At 54.0% G+C, this 19,139-nt stretch overlaps 1 protein-coding gene across 3 annotated transcripts; it reads right to left on the minus strand.

Annotated features, from left to right (window-relative positions):
* Positions 1-4,429: 4,429 nt before the first annotated feature.
* On the minus strand, positions 4,430-17,983 carry CABYR (calcium binding tyrosine phosphorylation regulated). Of its 3 annotated transcripts, XM_070421643.1 has the most exons (7): positions 15,031-15,127; positions 13,720-13,848; positions 12,795-12,848; positions 9,176-10,248; positions 8,467-8,608; positions 5,817-6,414; positions 4,434-4,515 (listed from the first exon to the last, which is right to left on the minus strand). In XM_070421643.1, exons 1-6 carry the CDS (start codon positions 15,125-15,127, stop codon positions 5,825-5,827), a joined length of 2,085 nt encoding a protein of 694 aa, XP_070277744.1. In that variant the 3' UTR covers positions 4,434-4,515; positions 5,817-5,824. The 3 variants fall into 3 exon arrangements, with proteins under 3 accessions (XP_070277742.1, XP_070277743.1, XP_070277744.1); XM_070421641.1 differs by lacking the exons at positions 8,467-8,608; positions 15,031-15,127 and adding an exon at positions 17,899-17,983 and having other exon boundaries at positions 4,430-4,515; positions 9,907-10,248; positions 13,676-13,848; XM_070421642.1 differs by lacking the exon at positions 8,467-8,608 and having other exon boundaries at positions 4,430-4,515; positions 9,907-10,248; positions 13,676-13,848; positions 15,031-15,053.
* Between the last annotated feature and the right edge of the window lie 1,156 nt (positions 17,984-19,139).

Here is a 19,139-nt window from a genome sequence, read left to right on the forward strand (position 1 = left end):
CTGCTGTCTGACCAGTGGACCTGCCTTCCTCCCACGGATGTCGTTGTCCCCTTCCCTTTCCCATAAACCCGTGGTGTTGTCTCCTACCTGAACCGGTGATTCCCGAATAGCGCTTCTCCTTTGTCGTCTCTCCCTCCGAAGGCCCCTCTGTGTTTAGGCAAACAGCTAAGTGCACTGTTTCCACAGGCGTCACCTGCGCATTCACAGACGTCCCCATTAGGAATATGTCTCTGCTGTTGTCACCGACAAGAGCAGGTTCTCTGGAGCCATGCTGCTCAGCGGACGTCCTGCCACAAGGGAGAGGTCCCACCGCGCCCGTCCGGTAGCGTCATCACGAGACTCACGTGCCTGCTGAGTTCTTGAAATCTGGCTAAAGACTTGAATTTTTCATTTTTTTTCCTTGTTAATTAATGTATTTTAAATAGCCACACGTGGACAGCAGCCACCACCCTGAACAGTGCTGTTCTAGAACAAAGCAATTCCTCTATGGTCCCCAAGCATGTCCTACCCTATTTTAAGAAATGTTGGGCAGACATAAATCTCTGGACACAGTATTTTCCCCAAAGTCTCCTCTGAGCTCCTGAGCAGGCAGCTGCTGTATTTTGCAGGCGGAGCGTGTTAAAGTAACTGTCATCCCTGTCTACCAGGACGAGTCGTCACGGAAGTGGAAGCTCTGGGCGGACAGAACGGGCTTGGGAGTAAGCAACCTTCGCCTTGCCATTCCCATGCCCGGCTGACCCAACTGGAAAAGGACCAGGCCGAACGAACTGTACACCACAATGCGCTTCGTCAGACTTGCCCCGTGCCTGGTGCAGACTGGATCGCCTCGGATTCTTTTGTCCACTTGTTTCCAGACCCTTAGGAGCCCACGGCGCTTTACCTGTTCCTCTCCCCGCCTCCCAACAACTCTCCCCTGAATATGACTCCCTCCTGATCGCATTGCCTGATGTGTGTCCCTGTTGTGACTCAAGCCTGGAACGCCCAGAATGCGCTTCGTCGTGCGTTGCATGTGTTACACTCTCCTGGTGCCAGTGTGCCTTCCGAGTGCCTGGGGAGGCACTAAAGGCTTGTCCGGTTTATCAAAAGGAGGACTTTATGGGCTGAGACTGGGAAGGGCTTTGAGTCACTGCTGCCTGGAATGCTGAAAAGTAGGTCAGGTGTCATCAGGCAAATCCAGATAAATTGGCGAGTTGGGGGACTTAACCCACTTATATATTAACACTAGAGACCCAGTGCATGAATTCGTGCACGGGTGAGGTCCGGCCAGCCCGGCCCCAATTGGAGTGGATCGGGGCTGGGCCTGTTGGGAGGAGGAGGTGGCAGGAGGTTGGCTGGAAAGCCCCGCCCCCTATTGGGGTGGGGGGGTGCAATCAGGGGCAGGCCAGCAGGGGGGAGCACCTCCAGGCCTATTGTGGTGGGGCAGGCTGATTGGGGGGGGGGGGAGTTGATTGGGGAGAAGGGAGGGTGTGGTCGGCCAACCTGCCCTGCTCCTGATCGGGATGTGAGAGTCCCATTAGGGGCAGGCTGGCACGGGGGAGCGGCCTTGAGGTTGGCTGGCTGGCCCCACCCCCTGATTGGGCTGGTTCGCTGGCCACAGTGGGCATCATAGCGACCAGTCGTTATGGTTGTTATGGTCACTGGCTTTTATATATATGGATTTGTAGTTAACTCCATACCATCACAGCTATGAGGTCATTGGGGCTTTTTCTCTCATAAAAGCTGAATAAATTTTGGGGGTCATTTGTGCCATTACACTCAGTTTATTTAATAACTAAGTGAATTGGTATATTTTTGGATATTATTTTTATCTAGACTTAATTCTGTGCCTTCCACCCATGATTGGTTTTGCTGGCTCCCCACACAGAAAGCTTAGAAAGGTCTGTGTGTGTAGTTTCCTGACGGCAAGCAGCCAGTGCCGGCCTGGCTAACTCTAGCCCACAGGGGAGGTGCCGCACCGGATCAAAGAAACAGCTGGGAATCTGGCCTGGCCAGAGCAGGACTGGGCACTCACTGTCAGGGACCTGGGAAGGAGGAGCTCATCTGTCGTTTTCCTAGGGAGCTACCGCTGGGAAAGAATAAGTTGCAATTGTTATTTGTATATGTTTGCATTGACTTCAGAGAGAGGAAGGGAGAGGGAGAGAGAAACATCAATGATGAGAATCGTGGATCAGCTGCCTCCTGCACACCCCTCACTGGGGATTGAGCCTGCAACCCAGGCATGTGCCCTGACCTGACCGGGAATCAAACAGAACTCCTGGTTCATAGGCTGATGCTCAACCACTGCGCCACACCAGGCCCTGCTAGTTGTAATTACTTCTGTTTTCCTATCCATTTGTCTCTCTTCAGAGGCAAAGAGGAGGGGAGGGGAGGCAGCTGCACCTACACACACTGCCTTGGTGCAGCACCATGTCCAGAAGCAGGGGCGGGGCAGTGGGCAGCCACCATCACCAAAATGCCCATTACGGCCTCGTTTCCGATCAAGCCCTTTTCATGGCTTTTCCCAGAAGGCACCGTCCCCCTATCCGTCAATACACCCCACTTTTCCCTCCACCACGATCCGGCCCAGTAGTGTGCCTGGCAGCTACACTGCCCTTCCCGGGAAAGCCTGTCCTGCCCATGCCCTTTGAGGGCTTCCCTTTGAGGCTGGGGAGTCCTGGCTCGCAGGCCGCAGGCCACCACCTCACCGCCTGCCTCACCTGCGGGTGGGGGCAGAACACACCACCAGAGCGGGGCCACCTGGCATGGACATCGCAGACTCAGAGTGCTTCCCCTCCCCCTTGGCCACCTGAGGGATAGAGGCCTCTCCCAGGAGTGCTGCTGCAAGAGGCAGCTTCTTAGATCAGAGACTCACCTGCAGGGCCGGGCAGGGCCTGGCATCTGCTCACTGCTCTTCCTGTGGGTGATCTCCCTCCCTGCTGAAGCCCAGGACCCCACCCCCTCCTCTAGCTCAGGGTGGCAGACAAGCCTGTCAGCCCATCTCTGTATGGGGCTCCAGTAGGTACAAAATTTGTTCTCGTTAGTCTGTGAATGAGCCAAAGAACCGAGAAGGGAAGAAGGAAGTTTCCTGCCCCTGTAAGCTCCAACCACTCCCCGCCCCGCCCCACAGCGCCGGTACTGCTGGCAGTTCCTCTCTGGGCGCAGGCTGGCTCCCACCGCTCTCACCTGCAGGTCCCCAGGTGGAGCGAACCAAATCCAGCGATTACCTTCCATGGGCCCTTCTCGACCTTACAGACCACCAGCATGAGTACTGGCGTTTGTTTCCAGGCTTCACTCCCAGATGCCCCGACCGGTCCTCATGCTCCTACCAGTCATGCCATCCTGATACCCAGTGTGCACTTTGCTCTCAGAACACAGCACCTTTTAGTTGTTAGATGGGATGCCACTCGATTCATGAATCACTTCATAAAGCCAATTACATCTTCAAGTGCACTTGGTTGAATTTGGCTCTTTAACACTGTGATACGTGGTAAGAAAAAAGGTGCTATGTGCCATAAGATGGATCTATTGTGCTTTGTTAGAAGGTTGTGCTGGGCACTGTTCTATGTTACATTTTACGGGGGTACTTTTCAGGTTGGAGTTGAAACTCTGAGAGGCCACTGAGAGGGAGGGCTGCTTAGCAGTTGGGACTTGAGGCCAGAGGGGATAGGCGGCCTTTCAGTAAGAGCGTAAGTGGCTTGATGAGGTGTCTCCAATCAGGTAACTGATAGAATTCACCACGAAGGGATTGCAATGTATGCATTGGGGTAAGGAAGGAGTGACACAAAATTATTTACATTTTTTGGATAATGATCCTGATCAGCGTGGCTTAGTGGTTGAGCATTGGCCTCTGGTCATATGTGCCTGGTCAGGGCATATGCCCAGGTTATGGGCTCAAATCCCAGTGGGGGGGCGTGTAGGAGGCAGCCAATCAATGGTTCTTTCTCATCATTGATGTTTCTCTCTCCCCCTCTCCCTTCTTCCCTGAAATCAATAAAAATATATTTTTAAGAAATGTCCTTACAGCCCAGCCAGTGTGACTCAGTGGTTGAGTGTTGACCATGCACCAAGAGGTCACTGTTTCAATTCCATTGGGGCATGATGTTTCTCTCTCCCTTTCCTCTTTCTCTTAAAAAAAATTTTTTTTTTAAAAACGTCCTTACAAAGAGGTCCTGGTGTGCTGCAGCCCAGGGCCAGAGAGCCAGTGGCACTTAGTAGGTGTTTCTCTGGGAAACAGGGCTATGGCAGGAGCGGCTTCATTTGGTGTGAATGCCAAATACTGAAATGCCAACGGGAACACGGACTAGGAAAACACTTGGGTGAGCACCTCTCTTTACAATGTCGACATGAGTTGGCAAATGCTATTATGTCACAAGTCTGAGAAAATGTAAGGCCTCTGTGTTCAGTTGCTTGGATGCCTCCTAAAGTAACAAAGAAGCGAGAGCACGAGGCATTATGCTGCAGGAAGTTTACTGATACATTACGCGTGGTGGCAGACTCCACCTTGAATGTCGACTCAGACAGCCTCGTTTTCAGCATCTGTGAGGAATGATGTAAGGAGTGAATTTATAAGTTCAATCACGAACCTGAACATGTGAAATGAGATCAGAAATGCAAGGTACACCCTCCTGCTGCCACTAAGCTCTTAACCTAATCGGTTTCCTGTGCGTTTGCACTGAATAGCCTAGCATTTCATGCTGAACACACTGCATTTTAGTGGAGTTTGACAATTCCACTGCAAGCCTCAGATGGGATAAATAAGAACGCACACCGCTTTAGGCTGTATTAGTAACTGCAACTACCTCCTTAAACACAGACCTGCAGCTCCTGACCCTGTGAACCCAGCTGTTGTCCATCGGATGCTGAGCTCGAGCTCTCGCAGGCTGTACCTGAGCTCGTGCTGTTCCCTCATCTCTCTGCTTCTAAGCTGCCTCCTGGTTGTAAGCCTTCCCCACGTGGCAGCCAGTGGGACCTATCACTGTCCTGGCTCCTCATTCGATCCAGGTCTCCTTTCTGGGTGTGCAGGGGCGTCAGCTGCAGGCCCCTGACCTGCGGTGCCTCGAAGCTCTCCGATTTCCTCGTGCGCCCGCCATCTCACTGGGCCCTTGCAGGGCGGACACTCCCATCGCTCTCCAGCCCTAGGTCTGTCTGTGGCCCTTTGCAGGGCTGGCTCCCTCAGCCTTAGGCAGCAGCTTATGAGCCTGATGGCGAGCCTGTATGGTTCCTTGTTCCTCAAACTGCTCAGCCCTCTGTACTGGTTCCCTGTTCGAGTTGCTCTTTAATACGCCCGTGGCGGGAGGGACTCGCACTGGCATTTTAAGTGACAGATAAAACCAGCATCTTCGTATAGGTCCACTCTGGCTCCTTAGCTCCCTCACGTTTCCAACCTGTCCTCTGCTGTGACTATTCTCTCTCTGAGGGAACAAGTCTGACCACACTGGCTGGGCACGCCATCACAATCTCCCAGCCCTGCCTGGCTCTCCAGCTGTCCCGAGGCTTGTCCCCACCCCGAAACACGCCCACTGGTAGATTCCCACCGAAGGCTGTCCTTTTAAAAAACAATCCATGCCCTTTTGGAGCGCCTTCCACGGGAGCTACACACGCCAACAGGCATTCAGAGTCGGGGTGCTGAGGGCTGTGCCAGGCCCTGACCCTCGGTGGGCCGTTGGGTGCATGCACTGCTGTGCCCCCATCAGTGGAGACCATCTCATTGAGTCAGAGAATACTCCAACTCTCTGCACATCTCAATTCAATTCAATGTTTTAAGAATTCTCAGTCTCCAGGTCAACAAATGAGAGTGCTGAAAACCAAGTGTGCGAAGGCCCACCGTGGGGGATTACCTGTGGCATTAGGGTTCTGCTCTGCGGACATTGGCAGTAGTCAGGGTTATCTCTCCAGCAATACCGTAACTTCCAAAGGGGGTACGTTTGTCACCAGATCCTGAACACTTTTTGGCTACATCTTCTACCGGGATAGCGAGAGAAAGGAAAACTGGGCTCTGTGGCCGGGGACCTTCTTGTCCACTGGAAGGAGGACTAGCACTCTGGGCATGTCGGGGGAGTTTCTGGAATTTCTGATCTGCAGGAACGGCAATGGGCACTTGGACTGTCGCGTATCTCTTCAGGGTATCTGACTGGGACACGACTGCGTGCCCGGGAAGCGGCTTCCAGTCCTGCGCTTCCTGGACATTGGCGCCTACTAGGATAAAAGGCGGGGCACTGGCCTTCTTGCTGTCGTCCATCATCACGTAAGTTGGAGAAGTGACTTTCGGTGGACTCTGCAGATCCTTAGCATTAGGTAAATAGAGGGTGGCCTGGGGGAAAGGCCCAGGTGCAGGTGGCGGTGATGGGCGGCTTGGTTGATTCATATCAGTTAGACAGTAAAGGGTCCACGTGTTAGAATATGGTGGTGGCTGTCCTGCTTCGCTTGTTGCTATTGCTATAAAACAAAAATTTGCAGGCGTTAAAGGTTTGGTCTCTGTATCAGGCGCTATGCACAGAACTATCTTTGTAAATGTTTTACGTATAGATGAACAGCTGTAGTAACATGTGCCATAAAGCATGCTAGAGAGAGGGCTCCGTAAATTGTGTTTGGCAGCATGAAGGGAGTCTCCACAGCAGGAGGCGGAGCAGGGCTGCGAGGGCACGTGGGGGGACCGGCTGTGAGGAAAGCGGCCCCTTCCAAGTGGCTGTTTCCAGGGGCTTCAGCTGCAGACGTGGCTGCCTCAGGGCCCTCGAGGGGAAATGGGACTGAGAGAATCCACTAGACAGTGGGTGAAGCCACGGAGAAAAGATGACTGCATCTGCATAATAATTTTTTCTTGACTAAAAAATCTGAGCCGGCATGGCTCAGTGGTTGCACATCAACCTATGAACCTGGAGGTCACAGTTCAATTCCCAGTGAGGGCACATGCCTGGGTTGGGGCTCTATCCCCAGTGTGGGGTGTTTCTCTCTCATCACAGACCTTTCCATCTCTCTCCCACTCTCCCTTCCTCTTTCTGAAATCAATAAAAATGTTGTGTTTTTTTTAAAAAAGTCTGCACGAGGTGTCGTCTTTTGGTCACATAATCCAGTATCTCTGCCTTTTCACAGGCACCCTTCTCTCCCATTAACCTGTCACTCAATCTAGGACTCCAACCCCGGGGAGCAAGGCTTGAACCCACAAATCCTCGCGGGCATACGGCTGGTCAGTCCCACAGGTTCTTTAAGGAAAGAGGCCTGGGTGTGCTGTCCACCTGCTTCTGCCAAGGCCTAGCTAATGGGGTCGACTCACTGACAGACAGCGCTGAGTCCTGGGAGCTGGGCGGAGGGGAGGCTCCTGAGGGGAGAGCTGCCTGGCCCGGGTGTGGGAGGCTCACCTGTGGGCACTGTCCCTGTGTCCCTGGTGTAGCTTCTCTTCCCCAGAAAACACCTCCACTGTGCACAGGGTCACGCTGGTGTGTCTCCCACAGCTTCCGACCTTTGCTACTTCCTGGAGCTCATTTGAAACACACATCAGCCACGTCTTCGGTGCTTTGTTCAAGAGCCCTGGGCGCCCACGGGGAAGAGCCCAGCACCTGAGAGCAGTGCCTCGGTGTGGAGTGCCGCTCGAGCCACAGGTGCGCTGCCTTCCCAGCTGCGCAGAGTCCCTGTCATGCTGCCAGACAGAATTTAGGTCTAAACACCTGCTTTGTGAGCCATCATTTGGCTCTGGTAAGAGTCAATGTTGAGAGTCTGCAAAAGGCATGGAGAGGCTGGCTCCTGCTCATCCCGTCCACCCCATAGGGCGACGGGCCTGACCGTGTGTGGACGGGCAGGAGGGAGCTGACCCAATGCCACCATCAGATGAGCTGGAGGCCAGGCGGGTCTGTGTCCAGGGAAGCAGTGGCTCCCACAGGCGAAGGCAGGTATGGGCTCTGTGAGGACGCTGAGAAGGGAGCCGTGCCCACTGCTCAGTGCCACCTGTCCTTCCGCTGCTGCCACCTCCCTGCTCTCCTGGGGACAGAGCCTAACCTAACCTGTCTTCCCTCCACGGCAGGAAGAACCACGGCTCAGTCCAGCTCCCCAAACCTGGCTGCAGAGTCTCAGACGTGGGGCGAGAGCAGAGGCGAACACACCACCATGTCTTCCACGTGCAATGCCACAGCCCAGGGAAGTGCACGGCTGCCGTGGGACCTTACCCTCCGAGCACAAGGTCAGGTGCCCCCGAGTTCGGGGCCACAGGGGCCATCCATGGGCACAGTCGACAGGCTCCGGTCCACTCCAATCTGTTCCGGGGGAGGCCACGCAAATGCTGAGGACCAAGGTCAGGCCCATTTCATGTCCCTCCAAAATCGCTCCGAAGAGTAATGTCTCCACACAGCAGCGCCTTTCCGTGGGTTTGGCATTTTAAAAACTATTTAAAATGAAGTCTGACCAATCTGCAGGGGCTGTTCCTAGACGGTTACCTGAAATACGACGCTGCCTGAAACGTGACTCCAGGCTATGTCTAAGGTGGTATATATTTCTTACCTGGCTCCATCAAACCTGGTGCAGGTGCTGCCTCCCCTTCGGGTTCGATCTCTGGCGTTACTGAGGCACCTGAGTGCAAGGCTTCGGCAGCTTCCCCAGAGCCCACTGGTCTGACCTCTGTCTCCAGGGGGACGGAGTCTTCCTCCTGCCCGGCTTGGGCAGCTTCCCCAGAGCCCACTGGTCTGACCTCTGCCTCCGGAGAGGCGGAGTCCTCCTCCTGCCTGGCTTGGGCAGCTTCCCCAGAGGCCCTGGGTCTGACCTCTGCCTCCGGAGGGGCGGAGTCCTCCTCCTGCCCGGCTTGGGCAGCTTCCCCAGAGCCCCTGGGTCTGACCTCTGCCTCCGGGGGGGCGGAGTCTTCCTCCTGCCTGGCTTGGGCAGCTTCCCCAGAGCCCCTGGGTCTGACCTCTGCCTCCGGGGGGGCGGAGTCTTCCTCCTGCCTGGCTTGGGCAGCTTCCCCAGAGCCCCTGGGTCTGACCTCTGCCTCCGGGGGGGCGGAGTCCTCCTCCTGCCTGGCTTGGGCAGCTTCCCCAGAGCCCACGGGTCTGACCTCTGCCTCCGGAGGGGCGGAGTCTTCCTCCTGCCTGGCTTGGGCAGCTTCCCCAGAGCCCCTGGGTCTGACCTCTGCCTCCGGGGGGGCGGAGTCTTCCTCCTGCCTGGCTTGGGCAGCTTCCCCAGAGCCCCTGGGTCTGACCTCCGCCTCTGGGGGGGCCGAGTCCTCCTCCTGCCCGGGAACTAGCGCAATGATCTCCACTTCAAGATGCAGAGATCTCTGAGAGCCTATGGCCTGGGCGGCGCCCTCTGGGTTCAGGGACTGTGCAAGCAGGCCTTTCAGAGAGGTGTCGGAGATCAGAATGGTTGCTTCTGCCTCCACCTGCACGGAGGGATGGTTTGCATCCTCCAATGGGGCAGGTGCTGCAGAACCCTCAGCTTTTTCAGGCCCGTCTGAGACTCTCTTTTCTATAAGAGTGGCACTCTCTGGTGGTGACTGCTCAATCTCTTTAAGACTAACAATGTGATCGGAAAAAGCGATAACTACTTCTTCTGATGTTCGCTCCATATGAGTAACTGCTTCAATCACAGGCTTGTCGTTAAAGATAGATGAGATATGAGGGGTGGCCTTCCCCCCAGTGCCAGCCTGCCAGGACCCCCGAGGAGCTTGATCAAAGGCAGGGAGGTCTTGTTCATCCTGCAAGGAGGGTGAGGGAGCCGTTGCTGGTTCAGCCTGATCGTCTGTAGGCTTAGACCCCAAAGCTACATGGACAGAGGAGCGGCTTGCCACCTGCACTGCTACCCTCTCTCCAGAATTGGCTACAGAAGTGGTCACCACAGTGTCTTCAGCAACCTCTGAAGTCAGCACCTCGTTGGAAAAAACAGGCAAACTTGTTGCCACATCCACCATTAAAACTTCAGACTGATCAGAATGAGTAGATGAAACGTTACCTAACATCTGAGCAGCAAACTGAGCAGGGTCGGCGGGGACATAGGCAAACTCTGGTGGGACGTCAACCGGGGATGGTGACGAGGTGGGGGTAGTCTTGGGGGTGCATGGCTTGGGTGGACGGACTGCCTTGCTTGTGTCCTCCGGCGCTGGCTGCTGCTCAGCATACACGGACGGGAACTGCGTGGTCTTGTGGATGAACTGGGGTCTGAAGATGTGGTCCTCCTCCGTGTCCGTGGACTTCTCCACCCGGGTCGGCTCTTTGGGAATGGCAGCTGCTTCTTCTGGTTCTTTTATGAACTCTGGCTTCTTCTCTTCTGTCCTTTCTTCGCACCATTTCTCAACTGAAATAGCAGCCGGGGTTAGTAAGCGTACATCCCCAATGACACACATTAAAGAAGCAGCGACAGGCTAAACATTCACACATCAATTCTATACACACGAGTACAGAAGAGCTTTGATTTTACATCATCTGCAATGTAGTGGGGAAAGGAATGTGACTGCCCTGCTCTGCCCACTTCAAGACTCTCCCTCCGTCCATCTCCTGAAAAGTGAGTGATTCCGGGGGCATGACAACAAAGTCAACCAGCTGCCAACTCAGCTGGTCAGCACCTAAGGAAAGACACTAATGCTGCCTGGAAATGAGGAAGCTGGAACCTCGGTGGGAACAGCTGCCGATCCAACTGCCACACACAACCAGGGCGGGGACAGACTTCCCCCAGCCAGGAACGCCCAGCCTCCCGCTGGTTTATGGAATGCCTTCCATTGTAATAAAGGCATTCCTCACATTAAAGAAACTGGCGTCTAAAGTTTAACGTAATGAACTGGAAACCTGGGACTGCAGTATGTTTTTCTATTAGGAAACAACATCTATTCCTACCTAAAAGCAGTAGCCCCTGCTGGTGAGCTGGGGTAATGCAGCCAGTCCCCCTGACCCCGACAAAAAAGGAGCTAAAAAGAGATTTCTGGATCCCTGGGTGTACCCTCAGCAAGAGGGAAATTCCAGGAACGTCAAGGCAGCTGATGACCTAGAAACTCCTACAGCTGGACAACTGTAAGGTTGTTTCTGCTTGTCACCCGCACGCCTGTGTGCCCACCTGAGCTGTAACTACTTACTTCACCGGTAAAGCCTCTCTGCCTCTCCCTAATATTAGAATGAAACCTCTAGGACCCATCCTCTCATTGCGCATTTACTGAATTCATTATCTTAAGACTTAGGACGACTAGGAAAGATGGCCAGTGACAACAAACTTGTTTCCTGATTGTCTTCCAGCCTGGACTGCAGTTACACTACTGAGGTGGGGGAGGAGGGAGGTGGTTAAGCTTTTCTTTATAAAAAGGATCTTCCAAGGAGAGTGTTTATGCAGCTTTCCTATATATTATGTAGTTGAGTCTTTTTTTACTACAAAACCAATTCTCTTTGATTTGCTGTGCTTCCCTCAAGACAAATCCTCCGAAACCTGCTGGAGAGGGTTTGAGTCACAGCTCATACACTGTTGCAAGTCTCACTGTACCAAATTGCTTGCAATATACACTGAGTGGCCAGATTATTATGACCACCTGACATTTCTAGGCAAATTAGCTATAATTTCGCGCTCAAGTTGCTAGAGGGCCAGACCATTATAAATAGGGAAGCAGGTTGTTTACCACGACAATAGAAGTGATTTTTTTCTGAAGATATGGGTAAACAACGCAGTTTAACAGCCTTTGAATGTGGAATATATATACACTAGGTGGCCAGATTATTATGGCCACCTGACATTTGTAGGCAAATTAGCCATACACTGCATCGTATGGGATATGGAAGCCTAAGGCCTGTTCGAACACCTTTGCTGTTACCAAGATAAAACGTCTCCACTTCGCACAGGAACACAAGGATTGGACAGTCGAGCATTGGAAAAAAAGTCATGTGGTCCGATGAATCATGTTTCCAGTTGCATTGTGCAGATGGCAGAGAGAATTTAGCGGAAACAGTATGAAAGCATGCACCCCACATGCATGAGTACAACCCTTCAAGCTGGCGGGGGCAGTGTTATGGTTTGGGGCATGTTTTCCTGGCATGATTTGGGCCCTTTAATTCGTGTGGAACAACGTCTGAATAGCACAACATACCTAAGTATCATTGCTGATCAAGTTCATCCTATCATGTTACTGGCCTATCCCAATGGAGATGGCTTCTTCCAACAAGACAATGCGCCATGCCACGGCGCTTGTATTGTGCAGGAGTGGTTTCAAGAACATGAGGGAGACTTTACCTTGCTTAGGTGGCCCCCACAATCACCAGATCTCAATCCAATTGAGAATTTGTGGGACGAAGTTAAAAGAGCCATCAGGCAGCTGGTTCCATAACCATCAAAACTCACAGAACTGGACAGTGCTATTCATCGGGCATGGTGTCAGATTCCTCGCATCACCTTTCAACATCTCGTGGAGTCAATTCCAAGAAGAATCGCCCCAGTATTGAAGGCAAAAGGTGGCCCAACGAAGTACTGATGGGGGGGGTCATAATAATCTGGCCGCTCAGTGTGTGTGTGTGTGTGTGTATATACACGTGGCATACATATATATATATATATACACACACACACACACACACACACACACACGTATATATGCCACGTTCAAAGGTTGTTAAATCACGTTCTTTACACTCAGTGTACGTTTCCTACTTTTGCCTTTTTAAGATTGAGAACCTTCCAAAATGTCAGTCCTAGATTTAATAAATAAACCTAATCCAATAATAAAAAATAAAGCATCAGTTTATTTCAACATAAAGTGCGATTATTTAGAGAGAAAACGTTTGTGGGCATCTTACGTTTGAATGTGTGCTATTGCTAATGCAATAACTTATTACTAATATTATTGTGCTATTACCACTTGTGGTACTTACATTTAATCTGATGAAATTGTCTAACCAGATCTTTTATATCCAGAGGGATGTTCCCTGAAGAAATAAATACAGGAAATCAGAAACAAAAAATTCCCCAACTTAAATGTTTTGCAGAAACAAATATATAATCCTATATAATAAAGGCTAATATGCAAGTCAACTGAACAGCAGAATGACTGGTTGCTATGATGTACACTGACCACCAGGGGGCAGATGCTCAATGTAGGACAGTGATGGTGAACCTTTTGAGCTCGGCGTGTCAGCATTTTGAAAAACCCTAACTCTGGTGCCATGTCACATACAGAAACTATTTGATATTTGCAACCATAGTAAAACACTTATATTTTTGATATTTATTTTATATATTTAAATGCCATTTACCAAAGAAAAATCAACCAAAAAAATGAGTTCACGTGTCACTTCTGACATGCGTGTCATAGGTTCGCCATCACTGACGTAGGAACTGCCCCCTGGTGGTCAGTGAGCTCCCATAGGGGGAGCGCCGCTCAGCCAGACACCCGGTTCATGGCTGGTGAGTGCTGAGGCAGTGGTGGGAGCCTCTCCTGCCTCTGTGGCAGCACTAAGGATGAGTGACTGACAGCTTAGGCCCACTCTCCACGAGCGGGCCTAAGCATCAGTCAGACATCCCCTGAGGGCTCCTGGACTTCAAGAGGGTGCAGGCTGGGCTGAGGGACCCTCCGAGTGCATGAATTTCGTGCACCGGGCCTCTAGTCTATGATATATCTGTCATATTAATAAAAGCATTCCTCAATTTAAAGAAACTGTGTATAAAGTTTTAACTGAATTAGAAAACTAGAATTATAGGATGTTTTTGTATTAGGAAATATCATCTATTCCAACCTAAATATGGTAGCACCTGCCTTCTCTAAACACAATAAGTTCTTTGAAATAAAATGCTGCAAACTGGGTGATGTTGGGTGGGTTGGTCTTGAGGACGGCTCTGCTGACTCCCTCGAGCAGTGTCTTGAGGCCGTAAGGTACGACAAGTCTGGGCTTTGTAGAGAACATCTTGGCAGGATGTCTGTAATCTCAACTAGAGCGAAGAAAAAGTCAGACAGTTTATTAGTGCTTCTTCAGGTATTTCTTATGAGTTAACGATAGTTTCTAAGATCAAATCTATCTCCATTAAGATTATTAACTTTAGTTCTAATCTCTCAGTATTTATTCTGGAAAAATGGGCTAATTCTTATGGTAGTTTTTTAAAAAATCAAGTTACCAATAGCTTTTCATGTGCAGGTAAGCAATTTAGTGCTGTTGATAGAAACCCTTAGGGGCAGTCCTGCCAGGAGCTCCAGGTTGATATTAAACACAAAGAACAAACAAACAAAAAACCCAAATGAAACCTGTTTCTGTAAAAAAAAACCTATTTCAGTAAATATTTTGTGCAAGAAAATTTCAAGAGAAAGATATTAAGCTCATTTATCTGTATCCAATCATCCTTCCAAGCCACATGGGCACTGGCTTTTCTGAACATTCAGGGTTATAAAGCAGGGTTTCTACAAGAAACATCTGCCTTAGTTTTAATTATCATCTGAGGGGATGTTTTATTTTAGAGAGGAAGAGAGGGAGGGAAGAGAATGGAAATGGGGGTGGGGGCGGCGAGAAGAGAAATGATGTGAGAACCATCAATCAGTTGCCCCCCATACTCCTCCAAACTGGGGACTGGAGACAGAATCTGCAGCCCAGGTATGTGACCTGGTTGGGAATTGAGCCCAAAACCTTTTGGTGTATGGGATGACACTCCAACCAACTGAGCCACCTGGCCAGGACAAGACACCCCCACCCACCCCTCATTTTTCTAAATATATCCCCAGGCACATTGATCATATTTATACATATTTTAGCTTTAAATTATTTTTAATCCTCACCTGAGGATATTTTTCCATTGCTTCCCCCACCCCGCACCCCCAGCCCAGAGAGTGGAGGAAAGGGAGAGAGAGGATCATCAATGTGAGAGTGCCAGATCAGCTGGTTGTCTCCCACACATACCCCGGGGTACGGGGAGGGAGACAGCCACAACCCTTCAGTGCTTGGGCCTACACTCACTTAGCAATACGGGCCAGGGCGAAACTTCGCTTTTTAAAACAGTCAGCATGGGCATAAGTTACATGTGGTATCACACCACTCACCAGCCTGTGCACCTTTCTTCTCTCTCTCCTCCCTCAGCCTCTGTCCCGGCTTCTGCTCTCCCCCCCCCCCCCCCCCCCCCCCACACCTTCTGGATTGTAAGTGGTGCCATGGGCGCTGCACCTGTAACCTGCAGATCTCAGAGCTGCAGTGGTGGCCACCGAGGTATCAGCATGTGTGTACATTCTGTCATTCTGAAGAAACATTTACGGAAGCTTACAAATACACATAAAGAACAAAATTAACAAAGACGTCCATCCGGATGAAAACAGGATGGGGCTACAGGTCAGGCTAGGATGCCAGGACAAGGGTGTCAGGTCAGCCCAGCTATGGGTGGCCATTCCAAACACAACACAGCTGGTCAGCGGTGCGGTTTCCCAAGATAAAAAGCAAGAGGGTGCTTGGGAGAACCCCAGCCATTCTGGAGCTGGGGGTCCTCGGCAGAGGGGAGCCGTGTGTGACAGGCGAGCGTCCCCCACATCCCCCCAGGAAGTGACGAGTCGCAGGGATTCAGAAGCAGTTGAGTTGCAGTAGTGACACAGGCGCTGACCTCTAACCGTCAGAGCAAAATGCTATTTAGCAGCACGTTTCCTGACCCCCGTGTCGCCCCTGCCAGTTGCAGGTTTAATCCCGTCTGGGCATGTGGGGGAGGCAACCGATCAATGTCTCTCTCTCTCTCTCTCTCTCTCCCTGCCTCTCTCAAGTCAATCAAAACATGTCCTCTGGTAATGATTTTTTTTAATTAAAAAAAATTTTTTTAAAGAAAAGCACATTTCATCTTCCCAAAGGTCAGGAAAAAAATAATTCTGGATTGGCCAAAGCAAACCCTTTGGGAATATGAGTTAGTGTATCGAGTCCCCTCATGAAAACTTACTACCAGAACCTCCTGCAGCAGGAGCTTGGCTGAATTACACCAGCTTTAGAAGCAGGAGGGCCGCCCTGGCCATGTGGCTCAGTGGATAGAGCATCCGCCTGTGGACTGAAGGGTCCTTGGTTTCAATTCGTCAAGGGCACAGGCCCGGGTTGCAGGTTTGATCCCGTGTGGGGCATGCAGGAGGCAGCCGATCAATGATTCTCTCATCATGATATTTCTCTCTCTCTCTCCCTCTCCCATCTTCTCTGAAATCAAAATATATTTTAAAAACAAACAAACAGGAGTGTAGCTTTGGCAGGCCCACAGGCTGCGTGTTAGGGACACAGGCAGTAATTATATGTGTGATACATGTAAATATATACTTATATGTGCATGCGGATAGTTTTAAATATATATATATCTGTGTTGATTTCCGGAGGAAGGGAGAGGGGAGAGAAGCATCAATGATGAGAATCACTGACCGGCTGCCTCCTGCATTCCCCCCACTGGGGTGGAGCCCGCGAACCCTGACCTCCCGGGTCATAGGTGCTGCTCCCCGACTCGCCCCCGGCAGGGCTGCAGGTGCAGTTCTGAGGGGCCCCCTTCGCACCCCAGTGAGCAGCTGGTCATGCTCGGGTGCAGGCTTGACCGTGGGGGCCTCCAGGGGGCAGCCCATCCATGTTCCCTCATCAGTGATGCTTCTCTCTCCCGCTCCTCTCTGAAGTCAACACAGATATATTTCCTGAAAACAAACAAGAGACCCTTTCTTTGGCGGTTAGCAGCTGGTGCCTCTGACTGTGGGTCCTTGCTAGGCGGGATCTCAGTGTCTCTCAGCCCGCGCCCCCTCACCCCGCTGGGGGGGGGCGAGCAGGAGGCAGCCTCGGCGACGCTCTCACCATTGACATCTCGCTCTCCCTTTCTCTCTAAAATCAGTAAAAACATATTTTCTTTTAAGACTAGTCAACACCTAACATAGTTTCCTCCTCCCTTCCGCTCTCTCTAAAAACCAACCAAAAAACAGCCTCGAGTTGAGGATTAAACAAAAAAACCCGACACATCTGACAGCTCCCCAAACCGTGAGCGCTGCCCAGTCGCCCAGGGCTGAGGGGCTGAGGGGCTGAGGGGCCGGGGGACCGGGGGCTGAGGGGCCGAGAGCTGAGGGGCCGGGGGGGTGAGGGGTGAGGGGCTGAGGGGCCGAGAGCTGAGGGGCCGGGTGTGAGGGGCTGAGGGGCTGAGGGGCCGGGGGCTGAGGGGTGAGGGGCCGAGGGGCCGAGAGCTGAGGGGCCGGGTGTGAGGGGCTGAGGGGCCGGGGGGCCGGGGGCTGAGGGGCCAGGGGGCCGGGGGGTGAGGGGCCGAGGGGCTGAGGGGCCGGGGGCTGAGGGGCTGAGGGGTGAGGGGATGAGGGGCCGAGAGCTGAGGGGCCGGGGTGTGAGGGACTGAGGGGCTGAGGGGCTGAGGGGCCGGGGGGCCGGGGGCTGAGGGGCCGAGGGCTGAGGGGCCGGGGTGTGAGGGGCTGAGGGGCTGAGGGGCCGAGGGCTGAGGGGCCGGGGTGTGAGGGGCTGAGGGGCTGAGGGGCTGAGGGGCTGAGGGGCCGAGGAGCCGAGGGCTGAGGGGCTGAGGGCTGAGGGGCCGGGGTGTGAGGGGCCGGGGTGTGAGGGGCTGAGGGACTGGGGGCTGAGGGGCCGAGGGGCCGGGGGGTGAGGGGCCGGGGGGTGAGGGGCTGGGGGCTGAGGTGGTGAGGGCCGTGGGGGTGAGGGCTGAGGTGGTGAGGGCCTGAGGGGCGGCGAGCGGCCCGGGAAAACACGCCCAGCGCGCACCACGCGCTCCCAACGGCCCCCGCGGGCGGCCCCGCTGGTCTGGGCTCGCCGGGCCTGTTGCTCGGTGGGGCGGGCGCTGAGGAGGAGGGCGGGTACCCCAAATCTGCAGAATGGGCTCAGGCGAGGGAGGCGGCGAGGCGCCCGCCGGGCCCGCACGGTGCGCCCTTTCGGCCGCCGGTCTCCCGCTCCGGCGCTGCAGTGGCCTCCCCGCTGCCGGAGGAACCGTCCACCGCCCACACCTCGCCACGCCAGAGCCTAACCGCCGCGGGCGCAGGGGCCACCCCACCTTCTCCTCCGCGGGTCTGGGGCGGCTTCCTCCGCGCCTCCTTGCGGGCGGCTCCTAGCCGACGCGGCGCGCTCGGCGGCCTTTTATACCTCCGGCAACGTCAGAGTTGCGTCACAAAGCCCCGCCCTCGGGCTGGGGACGCCCGCGGGAGGAGGCGGGGCCTCGGCGGCGCCAGCCAATGGGCAGCCGAAAGGGACAAAGGCTGGAATTCCGCGGCCTGGGAGGCGGGTGCAGGTCCCCGCGGGCGGGGCGGGCCGAGGGGGCGGGGCGGGCCGTGGGGGCGGGGCGGGGCGGGGCGGGCCGTGGGGGCGGGGCGGGCCGAGGGGGCGGGGCGGGCCGTGGGGGCGGGGCGGGCCGGGGCGGGCCGTGGGGGCGGGCCGGGCCTTGGGGGCGGGGCGGGCCGGGGCGGGCCGAGGGGGCGGGGCGGGGCGGGCCGAGGGGGCGGGGCGGGGCGGGGCGGGCCGAGGGGGCGGGGCGAGCCGTGGGGCGGGGCGGGCCGAGAGGGCGGGTGCAGGGCCCCGCCATGGTCCCTGAGCATTGGGTCTGGACCTCCCATGCGCGCCGGTTTGGAAGGAGAGGGGGCGCTCAGGGCGCTCCTGGCTCCCGCCACCGCCTCGCCCCTGACACTCCCCTTCCCCGTGTCGCTCTCCACGTGCGCGACTGCCCGCGGCCCCGTGCAGGCAGCTAACCCCGCGGAGAGAGAGGCCCAGGAGGCGCACAGCACTTTTCCTCTGGAGACACTGGCCCGCGGAGAGGTCGGCATCCATCCCGAGGCCTCCTGTGTCTCTGTCAGGCGGATCCTGGCAATACCTAAGCCACGCCCCGCAGCAGCAGGCTGCAGGTCACTGGTCGCAGCAGCTCAGTTTTACCAACTAAGGCAGCATTGACCCATTTAAATGCCCTCTCACCCTTTCAGGCTCACATGTGTGCGGGGCATTCAATAACACCTCGATCATGTGTCGCAGATGCTCAGCGGCGTCCCTAATCCATCCTCAAATGTTTAAAAAAGCAACAAGAGCCAGGACAGCGTGGCTCAGTGGTTGAGGGTCGACCTATGAACCAGGAGGTCATGGTTCAATTCCTGGTCAGGGTACACGGGCTCAATGCCCGGGTTGTGCAGGAGGCAGATGATCAACGGTTCTCTCAGCATCGATGTTTCTCTCTCTCTCTTCCTCTCTGAAATCAATTAAAAAAATTTTTTTTTTTAAGCAACAAGAACCACTAGAAACCAAACGTTAAAT

Source organism: Myotis yumanensis, unplaced genomic scaffold (genome assembly GCF_028538775.1).
Source record: "Myotis yumanensis isolate MYYU_CA2020_CCGP unplaced genomic scaffold, mMyoYum1.0.hap1 SCAF_7, whole genome shotgun sequence".
In the NCBI taxonomy this organism is placed as follows: Eukaryota; Metazoa; Chordata; class Mammalia; order Chiroptera; family Vespertilionidae; genus Myotis; species Myotis yumanensis.

What these genes read in the sequence shown, in the direction of transcription:
- CABYR (XM_070421643.1), bottom strand. Translation starts at nt 15,127, where the DNA reads ATGTACACACATGCTGATACCTCGGTGGCCACCACTGCAGCTCTGAGA. An exon ending in AACCCACCCAACATCACCCA is followed by an intron (nt 12,849 to 13,719) that starts GTTTGCAGCATT and finishes TTATTTCTTCAG; the next exon opens with GGAACATCCCTCTGGATATA. An exon ending in CCGGGCAGGAGGAGGACTCG is followed by an intron (nt 8,609 to 9,175) that starts GCCCCCCCAGAG and finishes GCCGGGCAGGAG; the next exon opens with GAAGACTCCGTCCCCCTGGA.